Below are 19,617 nucleotides of genomic sequence, written 5' to 3' on the forward strand. Positions count from 1 at the left end.
TAGTCTCATTTATGCTTTGAGGAAATTGGGGATGCAGTGGGTCTTAAGAGCAGCTAAGGGAGAGCCAAGCACAGTTGTTTGGTTATTGGAATCATTGGTAGCAGAGGCTGGAGTTGGCAGTAAGAGGGTAAGGGCAGAGAAGAGAGGCTATGGAATTTGTCCCAGATTTTAGGTGGTTTATATGTAAAAGGAAAGTAGAAATTAATTTATAATCACAAACTTTGAGACCAATGTATATCTATGTAAGTATGTGGATGCGTGTGGATACATATACTTTATGTATATATTTATTATGTACAAACATCTATCTATATATAGATACATACATATATACATATATATATAGACACTGAGCTGAGCTATGAAAGGTATATTATGGGAAAAATCTTCTGTTCTGCCTCTTGGGGTTGAGGTACTGACTTCTTTAATTGTATATATAATACCTAATTAAAATTTTGATTTTAGAGGAAGCTATTGCATATGATGAAAATAAAGATCTGTCATGAAAAATCTATTCAAAAAGTAAAACAATGCACTTTTACCCTAAGAAGCTAAGGAACACAACAAAAAACAAAGAAACAACCAAACAAATAAAAACCAAGCTAGCAGGTATGCTGTGCTTCCATCTTATAAGGAATTTTCTTACATAAAATTTATCCTGGAGTGAGTTTCAGTCAACCTGGAAATTGTCTTTCTATAAATGTATCAGTAAAGGCCTTCTCTGCTATGGGTCCTTGACAAGTCCTAACTCTTTCATTTACAGTATTGAAAAACTTTCTCATTTACGGTATCAAAAGAGCAAGCTACCACTTGCTCTTATATTTTAAATACATTCCTAAATTATTTCGTTCTTATCGCCAATATTTTGTTTAGAATAATTGATTTAAATTCATAAAGTATCTTTAAGTCTTTTGTTTTTTGTTTTATTGATTCCTGAAGAATTTATTTTATAAATTATTTTGAAAACCAATCTTTTAGGTTTATATGAGTTCATTTATCTTTTCTGGTTTTCACTTTTTTCTATTTCCATCATTAAAACTTTTTATTTTTTTTTAAATCATTTAAAACAGTGCGCATGACTTATTTCAATAAAATGCATTTATGTAAAAGTGGATCTGTGCATAATTAATACATGGAAACTGAAGCTGTATTGAAATGCACCATGGATAATTTTTCTTGCTATTTTTGTTTTTTACTCTACCACAAAATTCCAGGCTTAGAAGAATGCATCTATTTTATATAAACATTTTAAGATTGAAGGAGTAACAGAAGTTGATAAATTAAAATCAGGTTTAATTCTACTGTATCTTGATATTTAATCATTTTCTAGTTCAAGACAGTTTATGTACATGGGACACAGCACTCAGTATTAGTTAGGAGTGGGCAGTCATTAGGATGAAGGAGAGTCATTAAAAGAAAAAATATAGTTTTAAGTGTTACTAATTTGTTTTTAAGTTTTACTAATGGTTTTAAAGCAGGTAGATTATCTGGCTTAAACAAATGGAATTATGGGGCGCCTGGGTGGCTCAGTCGGTTAAGCGGCCGACTTCGGCTCAGGTCATGATCTCACGGTCCGTGAGTTCGAGCCCCGCGTCGGGCTCTGTGCTGACAGCTCAGAGCCTGGAGCCTGTTTCAAATTCTGTGTCTCCCTCTCTCTGACCCTCCCCCGTTGATGCTCTGTCTCTCTGTCTCAAAAATAAATAAATGTTAAAAAAGTTAAAAAAATGTAATTATGTTAATAAATATAATGCTTTTATGAATTTGCCAATTCCCCCACATTTGTACCTCTGTCATAGGTGATGCAGGTATCCCACACTTTCCAAAAGTTCACAATAGGCACTTCACTTTTGTGAAGACCTACATTAGTACTTGTTTGTAATCCGAAAGAAATGGAAGAGGATTTTCACTTTCACAAAAAAAGGCATTGCTGCACTAACACTGGTCTTTTGGAAAAGCGAAGAGACATAATATAACATTTTGGACAGTGGGGGACACTCTTTAGGCCATTTTGGTTCGAAAAGTTTCATAGGAGCTTTTCTACTTTTGCACAGTGGGGGACACCTGTGTTTGGTTTTGGAAAGCAATTTGAGAATGAGTGGTACATCTGGTGTAAGCTAAAGAAAAGATTGTAGGATCTGGAACATCCGAGGTTTCTTCCTTTTGGTGCCTCAGTGAGCTCAGGCTATAAAATACTGTATTCTGCTTAGACACATGAGAAACAGAAACAAAATAAAATGTTAACTAATATATAATAAAAATGTAACTCACATGTTATAAAATTATTTCTGTCCACATATGGTTAATTCATATGGAAACACAAATCATAACTGGAAGTCGCTTTCTTCCTTTATCATAAGAAATAGCTCAGATTTTGATACACAGGAAATTATTTATTCCTCATAATAGTCCTATGAAGTTGATAATATTAGTATCTGGCCAAAAACCTATGCGTGATCTTTCAAGCCTGACCACAGGCTTACCCTGGCAGGTCTCACAACAGAAAGCTGCCCTATCCACACCAGACTTGGTGCACAGCCAATGCATCGTGGTCTCTGAATTCAGGGCAAACTCAGGGTTTCCTAACGAGCCATGCTCTTAAGCATAGCTACATTTCTAGATCAGTTGCATCCATTGGATGCCTCCATTTATCTAATGTCTTTGACAGAGGCTCTCCTCAGGTGCCTTTGCTGGAAAGTCCTTACACGGGCCGGAGGGAACATTTAAGATGCTTTTTCTTTACTCTGATTCACTACTCAGAACTTTTCCACTCAGCTTTTTTTCTGCTGCCTCAAACCTACCCTCTGGCTTCTAGATCCATAAAACTTTAGGAGCTTTTGTTTGGGGCTCCCTCAGGAGTGAGACAATTCCCCTTGTCTGTGCTGACCAGTCTGATCCACCTGACCCTGACCTGGAGCTGTTCCATGGGGGAAAATGGACAGTGGAAGAACTGGTGCTTTCTCCAGTTTAGCCACTTGCTTATGCTACTGCAATAGGGGACTGAAAGGTTGACTGTTACCTTCTTATTGGTTCTTTGTCTTAATCAACCACCCTGAAACCTACCAGCTCAGCTCAGCTCTTGACACTCTTATTTAATAGATGCAAAAATGGAGGTACTGAGAGCACAAGTGACTTGCCCGAGGTTACTTGGGCAGTGCAACGTTCCCAACAAGTCCATTTGGAGCCATTCTCCTAACTACACAATTTTCTTCCAGACAAATATTATTGTCTATTTTTCCATATTCATGTTCTGATATACTCTCATTTCCTTAATTTTTCTAGGGCAACTAATTTCCATCATTTCGACATTCTGTGGTGATGGGAGTTATTAGAAGTACTCCAAGTAAGTGAAACGTCATTTACTATTAGTTAGTTAGTTAGTTTGTTTGTTTGTTTAACTCTGAAGGTAGTTTATTTAATAAGCCCTGTTGACAAACCTATCCAAGACTGTTAGAATGTTAGGTACGTCTTGCTAGGGATTCCTATAATAAAAAAGATACTTGTCTCTCCCTTACCTTGCTGAAATTTAGATCAACATACCTCAAGTATTTTTGGAAAATACAATTTGGTTGTAATTACTCCTAAATCTCATATTTTTAAAGGATTGGTATCATTTAAAAATTTCTTTTCTAGACACTCAAACCTTTCCTTCATTATTCCAATTATAGTGCAAAGGTTATGTTGCTAAAGGTTATGCTGAAAAAAAGCCAGGTTTCTCTTGAAAAGATTTTGCTTTTTTACATTAAGAATTGGTATTATACAAAAAGACCAAAGCTTTATTGAAAAAATAATTTGCAAAATATCACTGAAGAATCAAGTATTCTTAAATTCTTGGTCAAAATTGTGTGATTTGTGGATTTACCAGCCCTACACAAATTAGGTCCTTTACACCAAAGGAAAAGTAGACATATATATGTCTTATATATATATATATATATATATGTGTCATATATATATATATATATATATATATATGTGTGTGTGTGTGTGTGTGTCATATATATATGACACATATATGTCTTATAAATATAATAAAGTATACATATAACATAAATATAATATAAATAGTATAACATAAATATATAGTTATAAATTCTATTTATTGATTGATTGATTGATTTATATTTTGAGAGAGAGAGAGAGCACAAGCAGGGGAGAAGCACAGAAAGAGAGAGAATCTCAGCCAGGCTCTGCATTCTCAGCACAGAGCCTAATACAGGCTTGATCTCACAAATGGTGAGATCATCAGGGGCGCCTGGGTGGCGCAGTCGGTTAAGCGTCCGACTTCAGCCAGGTCACGATCTCGCGGTCCGTGAGTTCGAGCCCCGCGTCGGGCTCTGTGCTGACAGCTCAGAGCCTGGAGCCTGTTTCCAATTCTGTGTCTCCCTCTCTCTCTGACCCTCCCCCGTTCATGCTCTGTCTCTCTCTGTCCCAAAAATAAATAAACATTGAAAAAAAAATTTAAAAAAAAAAAAACAAATGGTGAGATCATGATGTGAGCCAAAATCAAGAGTTGGACTTTTAACCAACTGAACCATCAGGCACCCCTATAATTATATAGTTTTAGGGGCGCCTGGGTGGCGCAGTCGGTTAAGCGTCCAACTTCAGCCAGGTCACAATCTCACGGTCCGTGAGTTCGAGCCCCGCGTCGGGCTCTGGGCTGATGGCTCAGAGCCTGGAGCCTGTTTCCGATTCTGTGTCTCCCTCTCTCTCTGCCTCTCCCCCGTTCATGTCTGTCTCTGTCTGTCCCATAAATAAATAAAAAAACGTTGAAAAAAAAATTTAAATTAAATTAAGCACACAGATGTAGGTTGCCATTTTTACCTGAAAAAGACTTAAAATGAATAAGCTACGTATGTATGGATATAACTTTTACTTCACATCCATTCTTGTACATATGATGAACAGAAGAAATTATTACTTAGATTCATCTGATTTTCTTATTTATGAATTGATTGTTTCATTTAGTTATCCATTTATTCAGTATAAAACTTTTATCCATCCATTATGTGCTAAAACAGAGGACAAAATGATGACCTGGGCCTTGTCCTATAGGACTTTCATTTTAGAGTGAGACAGAATGCAAGGATTTAGCCCTGCTCTTTATGCAGTTATGTGGGAAAAGTTACCTAATCCAGCCTGTAGAAGAGAACACTTCTTAGAAGAGGTAACAATTGATAAGTGTGATGCGTATAAGAAAAATTTAGTCTGGCAGACAGAAAAGCAAAGGCAGTACAGACAAAGAAATTATAAGAACTTATTCCATTGAGGGGAGAAATAAGCAGGAATCTGCTAAAATCTCCAAGCCTCTGGTTTTATTAAGAACTGACCCCACATTAGTCAGTTGCAGTGACAGGGTTTTTAGACAGGGTCATAGTTAGATATCCATTAAACAGTGCTCTTGGTAGCACTTTCTCAGGTGGATTTGTCAAAACTGGAGGCAAGGAGAGTAGTTAAAGACAGGGTGGCCTCTTAACGAGGAGGCCTGGGGCCCCTAAAGGGCTTATGGATGGAATTTAGGAGGTCCATGAACGTGAATGAGGAATTGTTACATTATTATTCACATTAATCTCTTATTAAATATATGACTTTCAACAATTATGAATATAAGGTCCTGATAATGTGGGCAGTGCCAACCACACTGCGACCAAAAGAAACTAAAGATGCATTCATACTCTATTCTGGTACTTAGCAGTATCATAAAAGCTCCTCTCTTCTTTCTTTCTTTCTTTCTTTCTTTCTTTCTTTCTTTCTTTCTTTCTTTCTTTCTTGCTTGCTTTTTCTTTCTTTACCTTTTTCTCTATTTTTAATTATAGTAAAAACAGACAACATAACATCTACTCTCATAACCATTTTTAAGTGTGCAACTCAGTAGTGTTAATTATATTTACATCGTTGTGCAATCTACAAAACTTTTTCATCTTACAAAACTGAAACTCTATACTCATTAAACAGAAATTCCCCATTTCCCAATTCTCCCAGCTCCTGGTAACCACCATTCTTCTTTCAGTTTGTATGAATTTGACTACTTTAGATACCTCATATAAGTGGACATACAGTCTTTTTGTGACTGGCTTATTTTGCATAGCAAAACGTCATCAAGGTTCACCCATGTTGTAACATATGTCATAATTTTCTTACTTTTTTAAGGCTGAATAATGTTCCAACGTGTGTGTGTATACACACACACACACACACACACACACACACATACACACACGCCAGATTTTGTTCGTGCATTCTTTCATTAGTGAACATTGGGGTGCTACTATAAATATGCATGTGCAAATATTGCTCTGAGACTGTTTTCAATTCTTTAAATATATACCAAGAAGTAGAGTTGCTGGATAATATAGTAGTTCTATTTTTAATTTTTGAGGAACTACCATACTATTTTCCATTGCTATTTTACAACTTTAAAATCCCACCAACAGTGTACAGAGGTTTCAGATTCTTCAAACATCTTCACCAAGACTTGTCATTTTCGACTATTTTGATGATAGTCCTTCTAATGGGTATAATGTGATATCTCATGGTTATGACTTAGATTTCAAATCAATGTCATATTGAACATCTTTTCATATTGTTGTTGGCCATTTGTATATCATCTTTGGAGAAATGCTATTTCAACTGCATGCCCATTTCTGAACCAGGTTGTTTTCGTTATTGAGTTGTAAAAGTTCTTTATATATTCTGGATATTAACCCCTTACCAAATATATAACTTGTAAATTTTTCTCCCATTCTGTAAGTTGCCTTTAACTTTGTTGATTGCATCCTTTGATGCGCAGAAGTTTTTAAGTTTTATGTAGCCCCGTTTTTTTCTATTTTGCTTTTGTTGGCTTTGCTTTTGGTGGCAGCTGTAAGAATCATTGCCAAATTCAATGCCATGAAGCTTTTCCTCTATGTTTTCTTCTAGGATTTTTATGGTTTATGGTCTTATGTTTAGGTCTTTAATTCATTTTGAGTTAATTTCTTATATATAGTGTCAGGTAAAAGTCTTACTTCAATATTGTACATGGGAATATCCAATTTTTCCAACACCACTTGTTAAAGTGACTGTCCTTTTTAAAGTAATATTTAGGCCTATCTCTGCTTCACAACTACATTGCCTGTTAATCCTGCTGTTAGAATTTTTTTTATTTAATGTACTAATGAAGAAGCATATTACCATATCACATATTTATTTTTAAGTATGTTGATAAATGTGTTTCAGTATAATTCATTTCCCTTGTATGTAATCTTTTAAAATGTATTTTATAAACATATTGGTTTTATGCATTTATGATATATAATGTTTATTCTTTGCCTATTTATTAGTTTAAACATATTGTAAGAAGGGAGCTATTGATTTCACCAGACTACACAGGGTTTGTAGCCTCAAAACTTATTAAGAATTAAGATTGTTTCAGTAACTCAGACAATGGATGAAGTCTGAACTGGAGCAATGGCAATAAGAAATATGTAAAATCAAGAAATAGACAAATTCAGTATGATTTAATGATTAAATCAATGCCATGACCAATGAGCAGGCGAAGTCCATGATGACCACCAGATTTTTAACTTGGGTGGTATGTAGTTCTGGGAGTCATCAGTGCAGAAGTTTGCATTTAAAACCATGAGAGTATCTGTCATCACCCATAGGGAGAAGGTAAAGGAAAAAATAGGCTACGTTGAAACCAATATTCAAAGATTAGCCAATTCTAATTATCAGCTATGGTGTCATGCAATATATTTAATGTATCAACAAATAAAACTAGTATGTAAAGAATAAAACTTCAACAAGCATTTGGTGGTTAATTGTAAAGGACCATTTGTTATGACTCTACTCTGCATTTGTAATTTTTGCACCTGCAATTATTTGCATGCAAGACAAATGCAGCTACAGTTGCCTAATTACAGGCAAAACCATCCAAAATTGCCCACAAACAATAGCACAAAGATATGCCATCTGTGAAAGTGCAGGAACCCCCCAGACCTTTCCTGTTCTGCATCCTGTAAGGCTTCCCTTTGGCTTCTGTCTTGCCTGGGTTTCATTCTTTCCTGATCTCATACATGCAATTATAGGCTGGTCACTCTAATAAGCGAAGAGTCAGTAGGCCTTTCCTCTTCCCCAACCATTATGCTTCTCGCCCCCCTCCAAATATACAAAATGTACCATAGTATGTGCAGACTGAAAACAGAAGCCATTTCTAAAGCACATTATTTGTCTTGTTAGTATGAATAGATTCAATTTTTTATTCACACGTAATTGTACAAGGTAGGCAACTTGAACGCTATAAAGATGAAATCTCATATAAATTTCTGCTCAAAAGTGACAAGAAAATTATTTTACTCTACTTTAAAAAAAGTTTTAGCCATTATTAAAAACATAGCTGTCAGTTTGGATCAAATATATTCCTATTTCCCCATTATATTATTAGGACAATCATGAAATTTAATAATTGTCCCTCGGAGCTTGATTTTCTGCAAAAGTGTCATAACACAATCAGTACTATGGCAAATAATTATTGAACAGTGTGAAGATAGTTATGATTTCAGGCGGGAAATATAAAAAAATAGATGAGAAATATAAAACCCAGGTTAACACTTGATAAAGATTCTGTTCTCATACAAATGTCAGTAGTAATAAATGTGGGGACCACACAGCCTGCTTTATGAAAATGAAACAGATTCTAGACAGAATAATTTTCTGAGATTTTAATGATATATTTCAAATATTACTTGCTTGTCATTTAATCATATTAAACACTCTGAATCTGATAAATCCTCTGTGATAGAAACAATACACTTTGCGAATGGGAAATTGGATAGTTTATTAGGCTAATGACTAAAACCAGAATGTAACATATATCTCTTCTATGAAATCTGTATTTCTCCACTCTATTTAAGGTGCTTGGAATTGTTATACAGTATTACTATGAAGGTTTCAAGGGCAAATGGAGGCTTCGGAATTCTAAAATGTTCATCAGTGTTTTGTTGTTGTTGTTTTTTTTTAATTTAACATATTATAGTGAATAGGAAGTAATATTTTTCTTCTACCACATTTTCTCTGTGGTACATGACTCACACAGAGAGTTGAAGCCAGAGTTTGACGCCAGCCTTACGTTTATGGGCAATGGGGCATGTTTAAACATTTGGACATTAGAATACTTAGACATTACAAATATGGTAAAGTATTTCGATCTAGCAAAATAAGTCATGTTAAGAGAAGAATTTATAAAAGGGAAGTTATCACTCTGAAAAGAGAGTTAACTAGAAGCAAAAGATTGTTCTGTTATATATAACTGAACATTTCAATGTATGCAATCGAAATTCAAAATATTATTAATGACATGATAAACATTAGCTGTTTGTTTTTACAAGAAGTAGAAGAATATTTTGAGACATTAACAAGGATAATGTTACTCACATCCTGAGCTACCGTTTGTTGACACGAGAGTCAAGTTGGAAGGCCACGGATTCCGAACAATATCTTGCCAATGAATTGTGTCTGTGTAACAAAGAAATTTGTTCTGGTCTACATAGACTCCACCATTAAGGATTTCTGTATTAAAACAAACAAACATATTTCTAGTCAAACTTTTTGTTGACGAAAAGATAGTCAATAAAAGTTATTTATTCTTAAATGATTTTCAATGTTAAATTAGAATTATTTTGTTAATAGCCAAGATATTTTTTTAAAGATCATTACTGGGTCACATAAATTGATTGCAGAAATTGGAAAAAAAAATTGGAAAATACAGAGAAAAACAACCATCCCTAACACAAATACTCAGAGAAACACTTCATAGTTTGGTATAGATACTCTCATTCTCTTTCCTTTTTTTAATCCTCTGAACTTGGAATAACATTGCATGCAATATTTCAAAACGTACTAGTTTTGTCTAATATTAAGTGATGAGTATTTAATGTTAATTAAATATTATTCTACATTATTTCTAATGAGAATACAATATGCCAGAGCATAAAGTAAATAATATTTATTTAACTAATCCTCTTTTTTTGGTTATTTAACTCATCTGTCTCTCTTAAGAAAAAATTCTTTCAGTCAATGTGACATTGACGAGTCAGTAGGTGAGTGATTAAAACAAAATGAAAGCTAAAATTAATTTCTCAATCAGAAAAATGTTCTTTGATCCTCTCAAATGGAATCAATAGAATTGCCAATTATTCTTTAAGAAGAACACAAAGCAAGACATAATGAAAACCCCATGGTTCACTGGAACAATGACAGGATCATGGGATAAAATTCATTAAAGCCAATTTTTACTTGATTCTCTATTTATCACTGGCTTTGATCAGCTAACTTGTTTCCCCTGAACGATGGCTGACCGTATATGTAAATTCTCTTTCACATTGCTTTAAGTTATCCAGAAAAAAAAAAAGGAAAAAGAAGTAGATATTCCCTCTGCAAACACTAATCTTTTTTTTTTTTTTTGAAATACCATTCTTTTACTTGAAGAAATGTTTGGTTAGAAATACACATAACATCTTCCTACCCAATAATTACCACATCTTTCTCTCTTATCTCTTAAGAGAAATTATATTCGAGTCCATTAAACATTGCTACAAGTAACAAAAAACAGTTAACAATAGTTTATGTAGATAGGGAATGATTTTCTCACATAATAAGAAACCTATAGGAGGTAGTAGTGTCCAGAGTACCTACATCTGCTTTGGGTCCTGTTTTTACTCATCCCAAGCCCAAAAAGGTTGCTGTATCTAAAAATGTCTGGGGACACCTGGGTGGCTCAGTCAGTTAAGCTTCTGACTTGGACTCAGGTCATGATCTCATAGCTCCTTAGCCCAAGGCTCATGTCGGGCTGTCTGTTGTCAATGCAGAGCCTGCTTCAGATCCTCTGTCCCCAGTCTCTCTGCCCCTCCACCCCCGTTCACTCTCTTTCTCTCTCAAAAATAAATATTAAAGAAAAGGTGTCTATCTGAATTCAAGGTAAGATGAAAACAGAAGAGCAAGCAAGAGACATTCTTTTGATGAGATGCTCTCTCCAAGGATTATGTCTGCTTTTTATTGGTCAGAACAATATCCCCTGACCATTCCCACTGTAAGAGGTTGAGTGGACATATTGCTGCTTGAACAAAACTTCAAGAAGCAGTATTAGTGAGGAAGGAGAGGGACATAAATATTGAGAAGGCAATCACTCTATTTTCCATAATGGCCTTGAAAAAAAAAATCTTTTTTGTGCAGTATCCCAAGCAAAAATTGTAAGAGTCACGTTAAGCCAAAGAGGGTGATAAAAGAATGAAAGGAACATGTGACACCATAAGAGGGGTATTTGTAGAAGTGAGATGGGTGAGCACATCTCAATTGCCTTATTGCATTGCATGTATAAAATGAACCAAATTAATTTTGACATTGCCAGGCTTTCCACATTTAAAATCTCCTATTCTCATGATCAATCCTTTCACTGACTATTGGTTCCATTTTCTCAGCTGAGGAAAAAAAAGGAAACAAAAAGAAATTAGGTCATCTCTCCACTTCTAAAGCCCAGTTCATTATTTTTCATGACCTAACCATACAATCCTCATCAAAGTAGAAGGGAGATGTAAGATGTACAGAAGATTGTGAAATGAATTTCTACATTAATGTTTGGCATTAAGTTTCTATCTATAAAATGTGACGATCTCATACTAATAGCTTTCTCATGAGACATTAGGTGATGCTCTTCTGCTCTAGGAATAATTCTTCATTAGGTGACAAAGAAAGATTTTGACTGCTATCCAGGAAATGAAGGTTATTTTTCAGTTTACATTTGGAAAAGTTCTACTTGAAAAAGAAATGTGAGGAGAAAAGATAATGGCTCAAATATTGTAGAAAGAGTATATTTTTCAGGATTCACATTATAATTCAAACAGTTCATACTGAAGGAACACAATATCCATCTGTAACTTCCTATCTAAAAATATTCAAATAGAATCAGATTATATTATACTGAATAATAATCTCATCAAATCCCCTTCTTCAACAATATTAATCTGCTACCAATGTTGACATTTGTTTCTCAGAAATATTCTTCTCAAGAGCTTGGTTTTTACTTGGAAAAGTATTTAGAAAGGAAGCAATAATAATTCAAGTTTAATCTTTAATTACTCTTTAATAATAATTCAAGTTGAAATCTCAAACTACGACTACAATCATGATCAACTTGGATAACACCCTAAATTCAAAACCAACCATCTGGTAACAATTCTGGTCAGGAAGATTTATAAATTTCTAGTATTTAATGATGTATTCATAAGGCACATATAGTCTGTTCGTGTATGTGTGTATTTTTCCTGAAAATAGTATTTTCCTTCATGCTTGGCTTAGATTGTATTCTGTTGGCGAGTGTCAAAACACCACAATCAGAAAAATGTATATTTTACTGACATTTATAGCATAGTTTTAATGTATACTTTATCTTATATTTTCTTTTGATCAATTCAGTTACCTAAATATAGGATAGGAAATAATGTTAATATTGTACTTATTCATTGGTATAGTTTACATTGATTTTATAATGTATACAATTTTTTAAACATTAATGTAATTTGTTTTGTGGTGAAATATTAAATTGGATTTATTTCTGAACTAAGAAAGATGCTAGGGGAATATACTGACCTGTAAGAAAGTTGTTAAGGACACAGATTATTTACTAGAAAAAAGGGATCCCTAATGTTTTTGCTTTGGTTGACTATGAGCTGCATTTTTAGATTAGAAAGCGGGACAAGGATTAGAAAAACAAAAGCTTGGTAAGACATTTATCCAGGAAGATACCAGAAGAATGTCTGATTATACTTTAGATTTCTTTGCCAACATACAAGAACATCAGAGTTGTATACAAGTTCCATGAAAGGCTTATTGGACGGTACCATCTGTGTTACACCAAGAACTTCCCTTCCGTTAGAAGGGAATAAAGTAAGGGGTGCCTGGGTTGCTCAGCCAGCTAAGTGTCTGACTTCAGCTCAGGTCATGATCTCACTGGTTAGTGAGTTCAAGCCCCATGTCGGGCTCTGTGCTGACAGCTTGGAACCTGTGAGCTTTTGAGTCTGGACCTGCTTCAGAGAGACTCTGTATCTCCCTCTCTCTCTGCACCTCCCCCACTCACACACTCTCTCTCTCTCTCTCTCTCTCTCTAATAAATAAATAAATAAATAAACATTTAAAAAATAATGCAACAAAGTGATTATTAAAATTTTAAACCATGACAAAAAAGAGGAATTCTAAGTAAGATAGAAAATGTTGTGCAAATGTATGATTTTCAAATAAAGATGCACAAAGCCTAGAAAAGTGAAAAGACATAAATAATGTTGAATAAATAAATGAGCTCAAGGTAAATCCCATTCCATTGTATTTGACTTCCATGGTAGGACATATAGCACAGAAAATTCAGAAAAACACAAATAGATTCTTGGTCATTGCAATAATTGATAGAAAAAAAAGTGGTATATATTTTTTTAAATCATAGCCAGCAAGTTTACAAAACAGAACTGTGTCATTTTAATAAATGCCACAATTGAATATCATAACATATGAAATTGATATTCTATGAAAAAGTATCATTTAATTATTTAAAAATTCATGTAAACACTTAAACAGTTTTGTGTCTCAAACATTTCCTACTAGATTAATGCATGCAAGTCAAGTAAAAAAAAATTGAATCCTTTTGCAAATAGAATAAGTAAATTGTAATCCACATTACTCTCCAATATGTTGAATTTAATATACATAGTACATAATTTATATTTGAAATATTAGACTAAACTCCATGAAGGCAAGGGATATTTTTCAGTGCTGTATCTATATATATCAAACCTGAAGCAATAGCTAATCAACAAATATTTGTTAAATTGAACTTAAAAGAGAATAGTTACGTGGAATTTGCTACCAACATTGATCAATTAACTTCTGTTGTAGCTCTTAATTTTAAATTATATTCTGATCAGATCAAAGTAAAAATGGAAGTTTTTTTTTTTTCCCATAAACACTACAGGTTATCTGAACTGGTTCTACATTTTCAGAGGTCATTTCTGTTAGGGTCTAAACTGTATCCCCAGTGTCGAGCAAAAAGCAGATACATGATAAATATTTGCTTCATGAAATAAGATATAATATCTTGATTATAGGAAACCATATATGAGTAGGCCAATAAATATATAGTATCTTGAATATAGGGAAAATTAAAAATATAAATGTGAAGGTAGAGTTTTTGTAGGTTAAAAGATAAATAGCTTTTATTATATAAAATGTTTATAATTGATAATGTAAAAAATTATGCAAGTAGTATGTTTGATATTTTAAATCACAGTTAGTTACATTCATTGGTATCCCTAAATCTGTTCTGTGCATCAAATTCTATTATCATTTATCAAGTAAAAAATGATGATTTTGAGCTATCCTGGACACACCAAATTTCCTGAAATCTGTGCAAATTATCTAGCCATATGTTACACAAAGTTGAAAAGCATGTTTTTATATAGAACTGTAAATCTACCTCATATGGTTCCTTAAATTCTTTTTTAGAAAGGTGTAAAGTGCCAATATGACATTTTACAAAGGACATAAAGTACTTGCACCTTAGCTTTCCAATCCATAAAGATTGTCCATTTGACTGACCATTACTTCCCTTGATTTCCCATTTGTATGAGTCTAATGAAGAAGGAAATGTTTGTGTTATTTAAATAAGTTTTTCACATTCTTCATTTCTTTTCAAATGCTAGTTATTATAGTGAATTTGAGGATGAGTAACCATTAAGACAATCGTTGACATTTTGCAAATATATTCTCTCAAAAGAAAACGTGATAAAATACAAATCATGGCTTTATTCCCCTTGCCTCTTTTGGAATAGCCTAATTGTGATGTAGCATCCCTGCTGAAAATACAGATTAATATGACCTCCTTACTTAGTTTAAGAAATCGACAAAATTGCTTTGACCTCATGCACAATTTGCAACTATTTCATAAAATAAATAAGATTGAATGTCTTTCTCTTGTTTTTTTTTTTTTTTTTTACAAAATAAAGATGATAATTTTAAATGCAATTTGCCATATTCCACTATAGTCTACATGATTGGTATCAACAGTAAACATTTTACTTCTACTCACAAAGCTTCCAAAGATAATAGTATAAGAAAGTCAAATAAACAAGAAGGAAATATCTAACCTCAATCCCTGATTATACATCTAAATGCCTTATTTTGCATGGGCACAGATACAGGTCAACCTTAGAATTAAAATGATAATCAGAATAAATAAAGATTAGAGATATTGCACTTGTCTAATTACCATGGGAATGTCTGAATAATCCATATATCAGACTTATATTGCCTATCCAAACCAAAGGTCACAATCATGAAATCAAAATCCAAAGTGGCAAAAGTCCATTTTCCAAGATGAAGCTATAGGAAGAAGTCACTGGGTTTTTTCAGACATAAAGCAATGTATCTTTCTCACTGTCATCACCTTACGCCACACAAGTCTGTTGGCAGATAATGATACAAAAGTAATATAGCTCACACCATCCACCTGTGATACTTAATACATCATCTCTGGAATGGACTTGGTCCAAAGATTCCCATATCTTTCTCAAACCCAGACCTTTCAGCTGGGAGCACAATGAATTGCTGCTACCCCACTGGGTCAGCCCTCAAGGTTCATTATTAATAAGCTGAGACTCTAAAGGCTAATGAGAACCGGGTGCTTGAGGAGACAATGGCTCATTCATCATCAATCAAGCTTTGAAGTTTTTATACAGATGATTTAAGGAGAGTTGAAGTGTGCAAAATTGAAATGTCACATTTGTATTGGGAGTGGGGAGAGGGTGATAATGTAAATGAGTGATGTAACCTTCTGTATTTCAGCTCAATGATCAGAGTCAAAAGCTCATGGATGCGGATTCTGAATGAATGCTAGGAAATAACAGTGGACAGTTTTTCGACCCAAGCAAGGCAATTTCAAAAAGAAATGATTAGATTCATTGGCTGAAAATCAGCTTAAAATAGAAAATAATAGCAAAAATATCTTGATTCCAATTGAATGGAGCTCAGTAATGCTCTCCAAAATGTTTCAGTGTATAATTTGTAGCTTTCATTATGTTTCAGCTCAAGTCCTAACTCCTCTGAGAAGTCCACTATGACTGTCTAGTTTTTGGAGGTTAACTACTTATAACACTGATTATCTGAACGACTCACTTAACAGAGCAAATACTCCCCACCTTCTTTATTCTTTTGTGTACTTGTCTTATCCCCCCTATTGTAAACCTCTAGAGGATAAGAACCGTGACATACATCTTTCTGTGGCATTAGTGCCAAAAAAGAAATAGAAATTCAAATGTTTTTGATAATTATAATGACAATCACAACATGTTGAGAACATGACTGACATTTGTAAAAAGTTGTTAGCTGCTGACTTGGTGGCATAATATAAGTGATATTTCCTCCTCATGTACTAGATAATGCTCACGTTAGAAGTCACATAAAATGTTGAATAAAATTAGTGTAATTTTAATGTATTAATTCTTCCTATCAGGGAAGTAGTAATCCACTTAAACTCACTGGAGTTCTCTGGAAAATTTTAAAAATAAATTTTGTCTTGTAACTGTCTTTGAATTATGAATAAGAGATTTCCTTCTCAAATTGTTCTCTAACTTCATTACATAATTCTGTTGTATGTGCCAACATGTTTAATATTTTCCTCTAATAATTTCTCCCAAACTTGTACTCCCCCTGTTCCTTACTTCAGTTAAAATCAGAATAGCATGCTGTAAAAGTCAATTAGACTCCAAACTTGACACTTGTCATTAATTCATTCAACTCTATATTTAACTGGTCATGATATTCTATGTAAAATTTCTCATAATGTCTCTTGATTTATCCCATTCTTTTTACATCCACTGCTATTCCTTAATTCAGATTCTACCACCTCATACCAGATTAAACTTTTTCGTTCTAGATCACCCTCCCCACAAATTCATCTTGCATATTAGAGTCATAAAACATTCTATACTACAGGTAGGTAGATACATATACTATGTAAGTAAGTGGCTGGTCAGATAAGATAGATATATATGCTATAGGTAGGTGGCTGGGTAGATAGGTAGATGATAGATAAACCTATCTTCCACTTTCAGGGCTTTGAGTGCAAAGGCAATAACACTGAGTCTAGATAACTGGGTAAAACTAAGTTCAAAATCTAGTTTTCTGTTTGCAAGATGTATGACCTTGAAGGCCTTTATGAAACTCAGTTTGCTCAACTCTATAATGGAAGTAATGGAAATATTGGACTCACAGTATCAGTCACACAGTTGTTGATTATACTATACTTTATAATTAGTAATTACTTAAGTAGTTGTTTACTCATTGGTATAAACAAGAGTAGTTCTTTTTCTATGTATTCATATTAACTTTGTATTACTTAGTATTATATTATATTTTAAAGAAGATAGAGATTTATTTATTTACTTAAATCTCTAATGTCTTTAAAATATAACATAACACTATTTATTTACTTATTTTCAGTTCATATAAAAGTCTGTCTTGGTGATTCAAAGCTCTTATGGATAATTCACAGTCATCAGGGTCCCAGAATCCATTCCATCTTATTGCTCCACAATCTTTAATAAAAGAGGCATTTCTAACTGGTAACTCCCATGCAAAAGATGAAGGAAAGCATGAAGAACAGAGGATGAACACATGCTGTCTCTTAAGGAAGGTCTGTGCACTCACTGAACAAGGACTAATTCCTTACCTTCCTTGTGCCGAGCTGTTAGCTACGTGAATTTATTCATGAGTGGTCATATGATGAGCTAAACTTCATATATTGTTTAAAAGCGAGTCGGTGGTAATGGATGTTGGGACACAACAAGCAGTTTCTGTCATACTGACTCAAAAGAAAGCTCCCTGCATCTTCTGGATACTTATAAAACATAAATCTTGTAACTTCAACAAATATTTTTTTTCAAACTTTATCACTGAAGTATAACATATGTACACAGATGTACATATATCATATACAATGCATTTTTACAAATGAAACATACTTATGTAGCCAGCGCCCAGATCAAGAAATAGAATATTCCATCATCATAGAAGCCTTCCTTACGCTTTCTTCCTCACATCATTCCCTCAAGGAATCTTTATCTTTCTTTCTTATCTGGCTCTACTTTGCTCAGCACTATGTTTACAAAATTCATCCACATTGTTCATTTTCATTGCTATTCGGTACTGAATGCTTTGTCCATTCTACACTGATGGACCTTTGAATACCTTCCACATTTGGGCTATTACAAATAGTGCTACTATTAACATCCTAGAATATGACTTTTGGTAATCATATGTACACATTTATACTGCATACATACTTAGAAATGTAATTGTTGGACCATAGTGACAATCAGTTTTCCAAAGTACTTTTTACCAATTTATATTCCCATCAGTAGTGTTTGAGCAATCTACTTGCTTCTTAATCTTGTCAACCCCTATTTCTTTTCTTTCTTTTTTCTTGTTCCCCACCACCACCCCCCACCCCCGCCATGGTAGCCATTCTGATTGGTGTGATGTGGTATCACTTTAATTTTCACTTCCCCAATTATTAATTTAGTCTCAAATATTATTTTTAAAGTGTGGTTTTCATGTAAGAGTTGTTGTTTACTTGAGGAAGGGTCTTTCAATGGTGAAACACTTACTGTGTGTAAGTGAAACACTTTCACAAATGTGAAACACTTTGTGTTTCCACAAAGCACTGTGGAAAACCTGATCTCTATTTGAGGTTATTAACAAACAACTGAGTAAATTAACATACCAGATGCTACCCTCCTGACTATTTGGCTTTTTGTTGGGGAATGTGACTCAATGTTTTGAAAATAATACTTTAAGATATATTAGAAAATATATTAAAACTATACCAATAATTATATAAACAAAGAACAAAGTATGAATTCTGAAAGATGAATGAAAAATTCAAAGTAAATATCTCTCTGATAAAAATGAACATAATCAAAGGTATATAAAAAGACTGAGAAATTCATTATCTTTTGATCTTTACATAAAGATCAAATATTTTTATTCCTCTATCTACTAGAAAACCCTCATTACAGACAACAATCCTCTTAAATAACTGCTCCAAGTTTCCAGAAAATGTAATAGCTTCAGTAGAACAAATCAGTAGAGTTCAATGTTTTCATTACCAATAAGAGGGAAAGTCATATTAGTACCCAGAAATGATTTGTCTCTTTTATTTATAGGCTTTAATACAATAAGCCTGGGATATGCTGCAAGGTCACTTTCAAATAGCTCACCTACAATATTAGTTTGTATAGTTTTAATAATTCTTCTCACAATGTGTGATTTCCTCACTACTTCTTTAGAGTATTTCAGAAAAGTATAATTGTCCCGATGACAGTAATGACAAATAATATTGTTATGTATATTTGTTGCTGGCAAGCTAAGACTTGAAATAAAAGGTAAAGCAAGAGAAAGAAGAATGACTTAATCTTGTAAAATGATTATAATATTATTTCAAACATCAGGATTTTTTAAAGGCTATATAAAAATACTAAAAATATCAAATACATAGCTTGGAGACCTGGGTGTCCTTGCTAAAAGGTCTATTTGTTAAAGTGA

At 33.6% G+C, this 19,617-nt stretch overlaps 1 protein-coding gene across 6 annotated transcripts in view; it reads right to left on the bottom strand.

The window, feature by feature from the left end:
• The window catches only part of ERBB4 (erb-b2 receptor tyrosine kinase 4), a 1,154,402-nt gene that overhangs the window by 374,073 nt on the left and 760,712 nt on the right, over nt 1-19,617 (bottom strand). For all 6 annotated transcript variants that reach the window (XM_086719539.1, XM_086719536.1, XM_086719540.1 and 3 more), the window contains exon 4: nt 9,409-9,543. In XM_086719539.1, the coding sequence (XP_086575665.1) occupies nt 9,409-9,543 (135 nt within the window). The remainder of the gene's footprint in view (nt 1-9,408; nt 9,544-19,617) is intronic.

The sequence above is a fragment of the Puma concolor genome, chromosome C1 (assembly GCF_028749965.1).
Source record: "Puma concolor isolate L17-30 chromosome C1, mPumCon1.1.hap2, whole genome shotgun sequence".
NCBI classification, from domain to species: domain Eukaryota; kingdom Metazoa; phylum Chordata; class Mammalia; order Carnivora; family Felidae; genus Puma; species Puma concolor.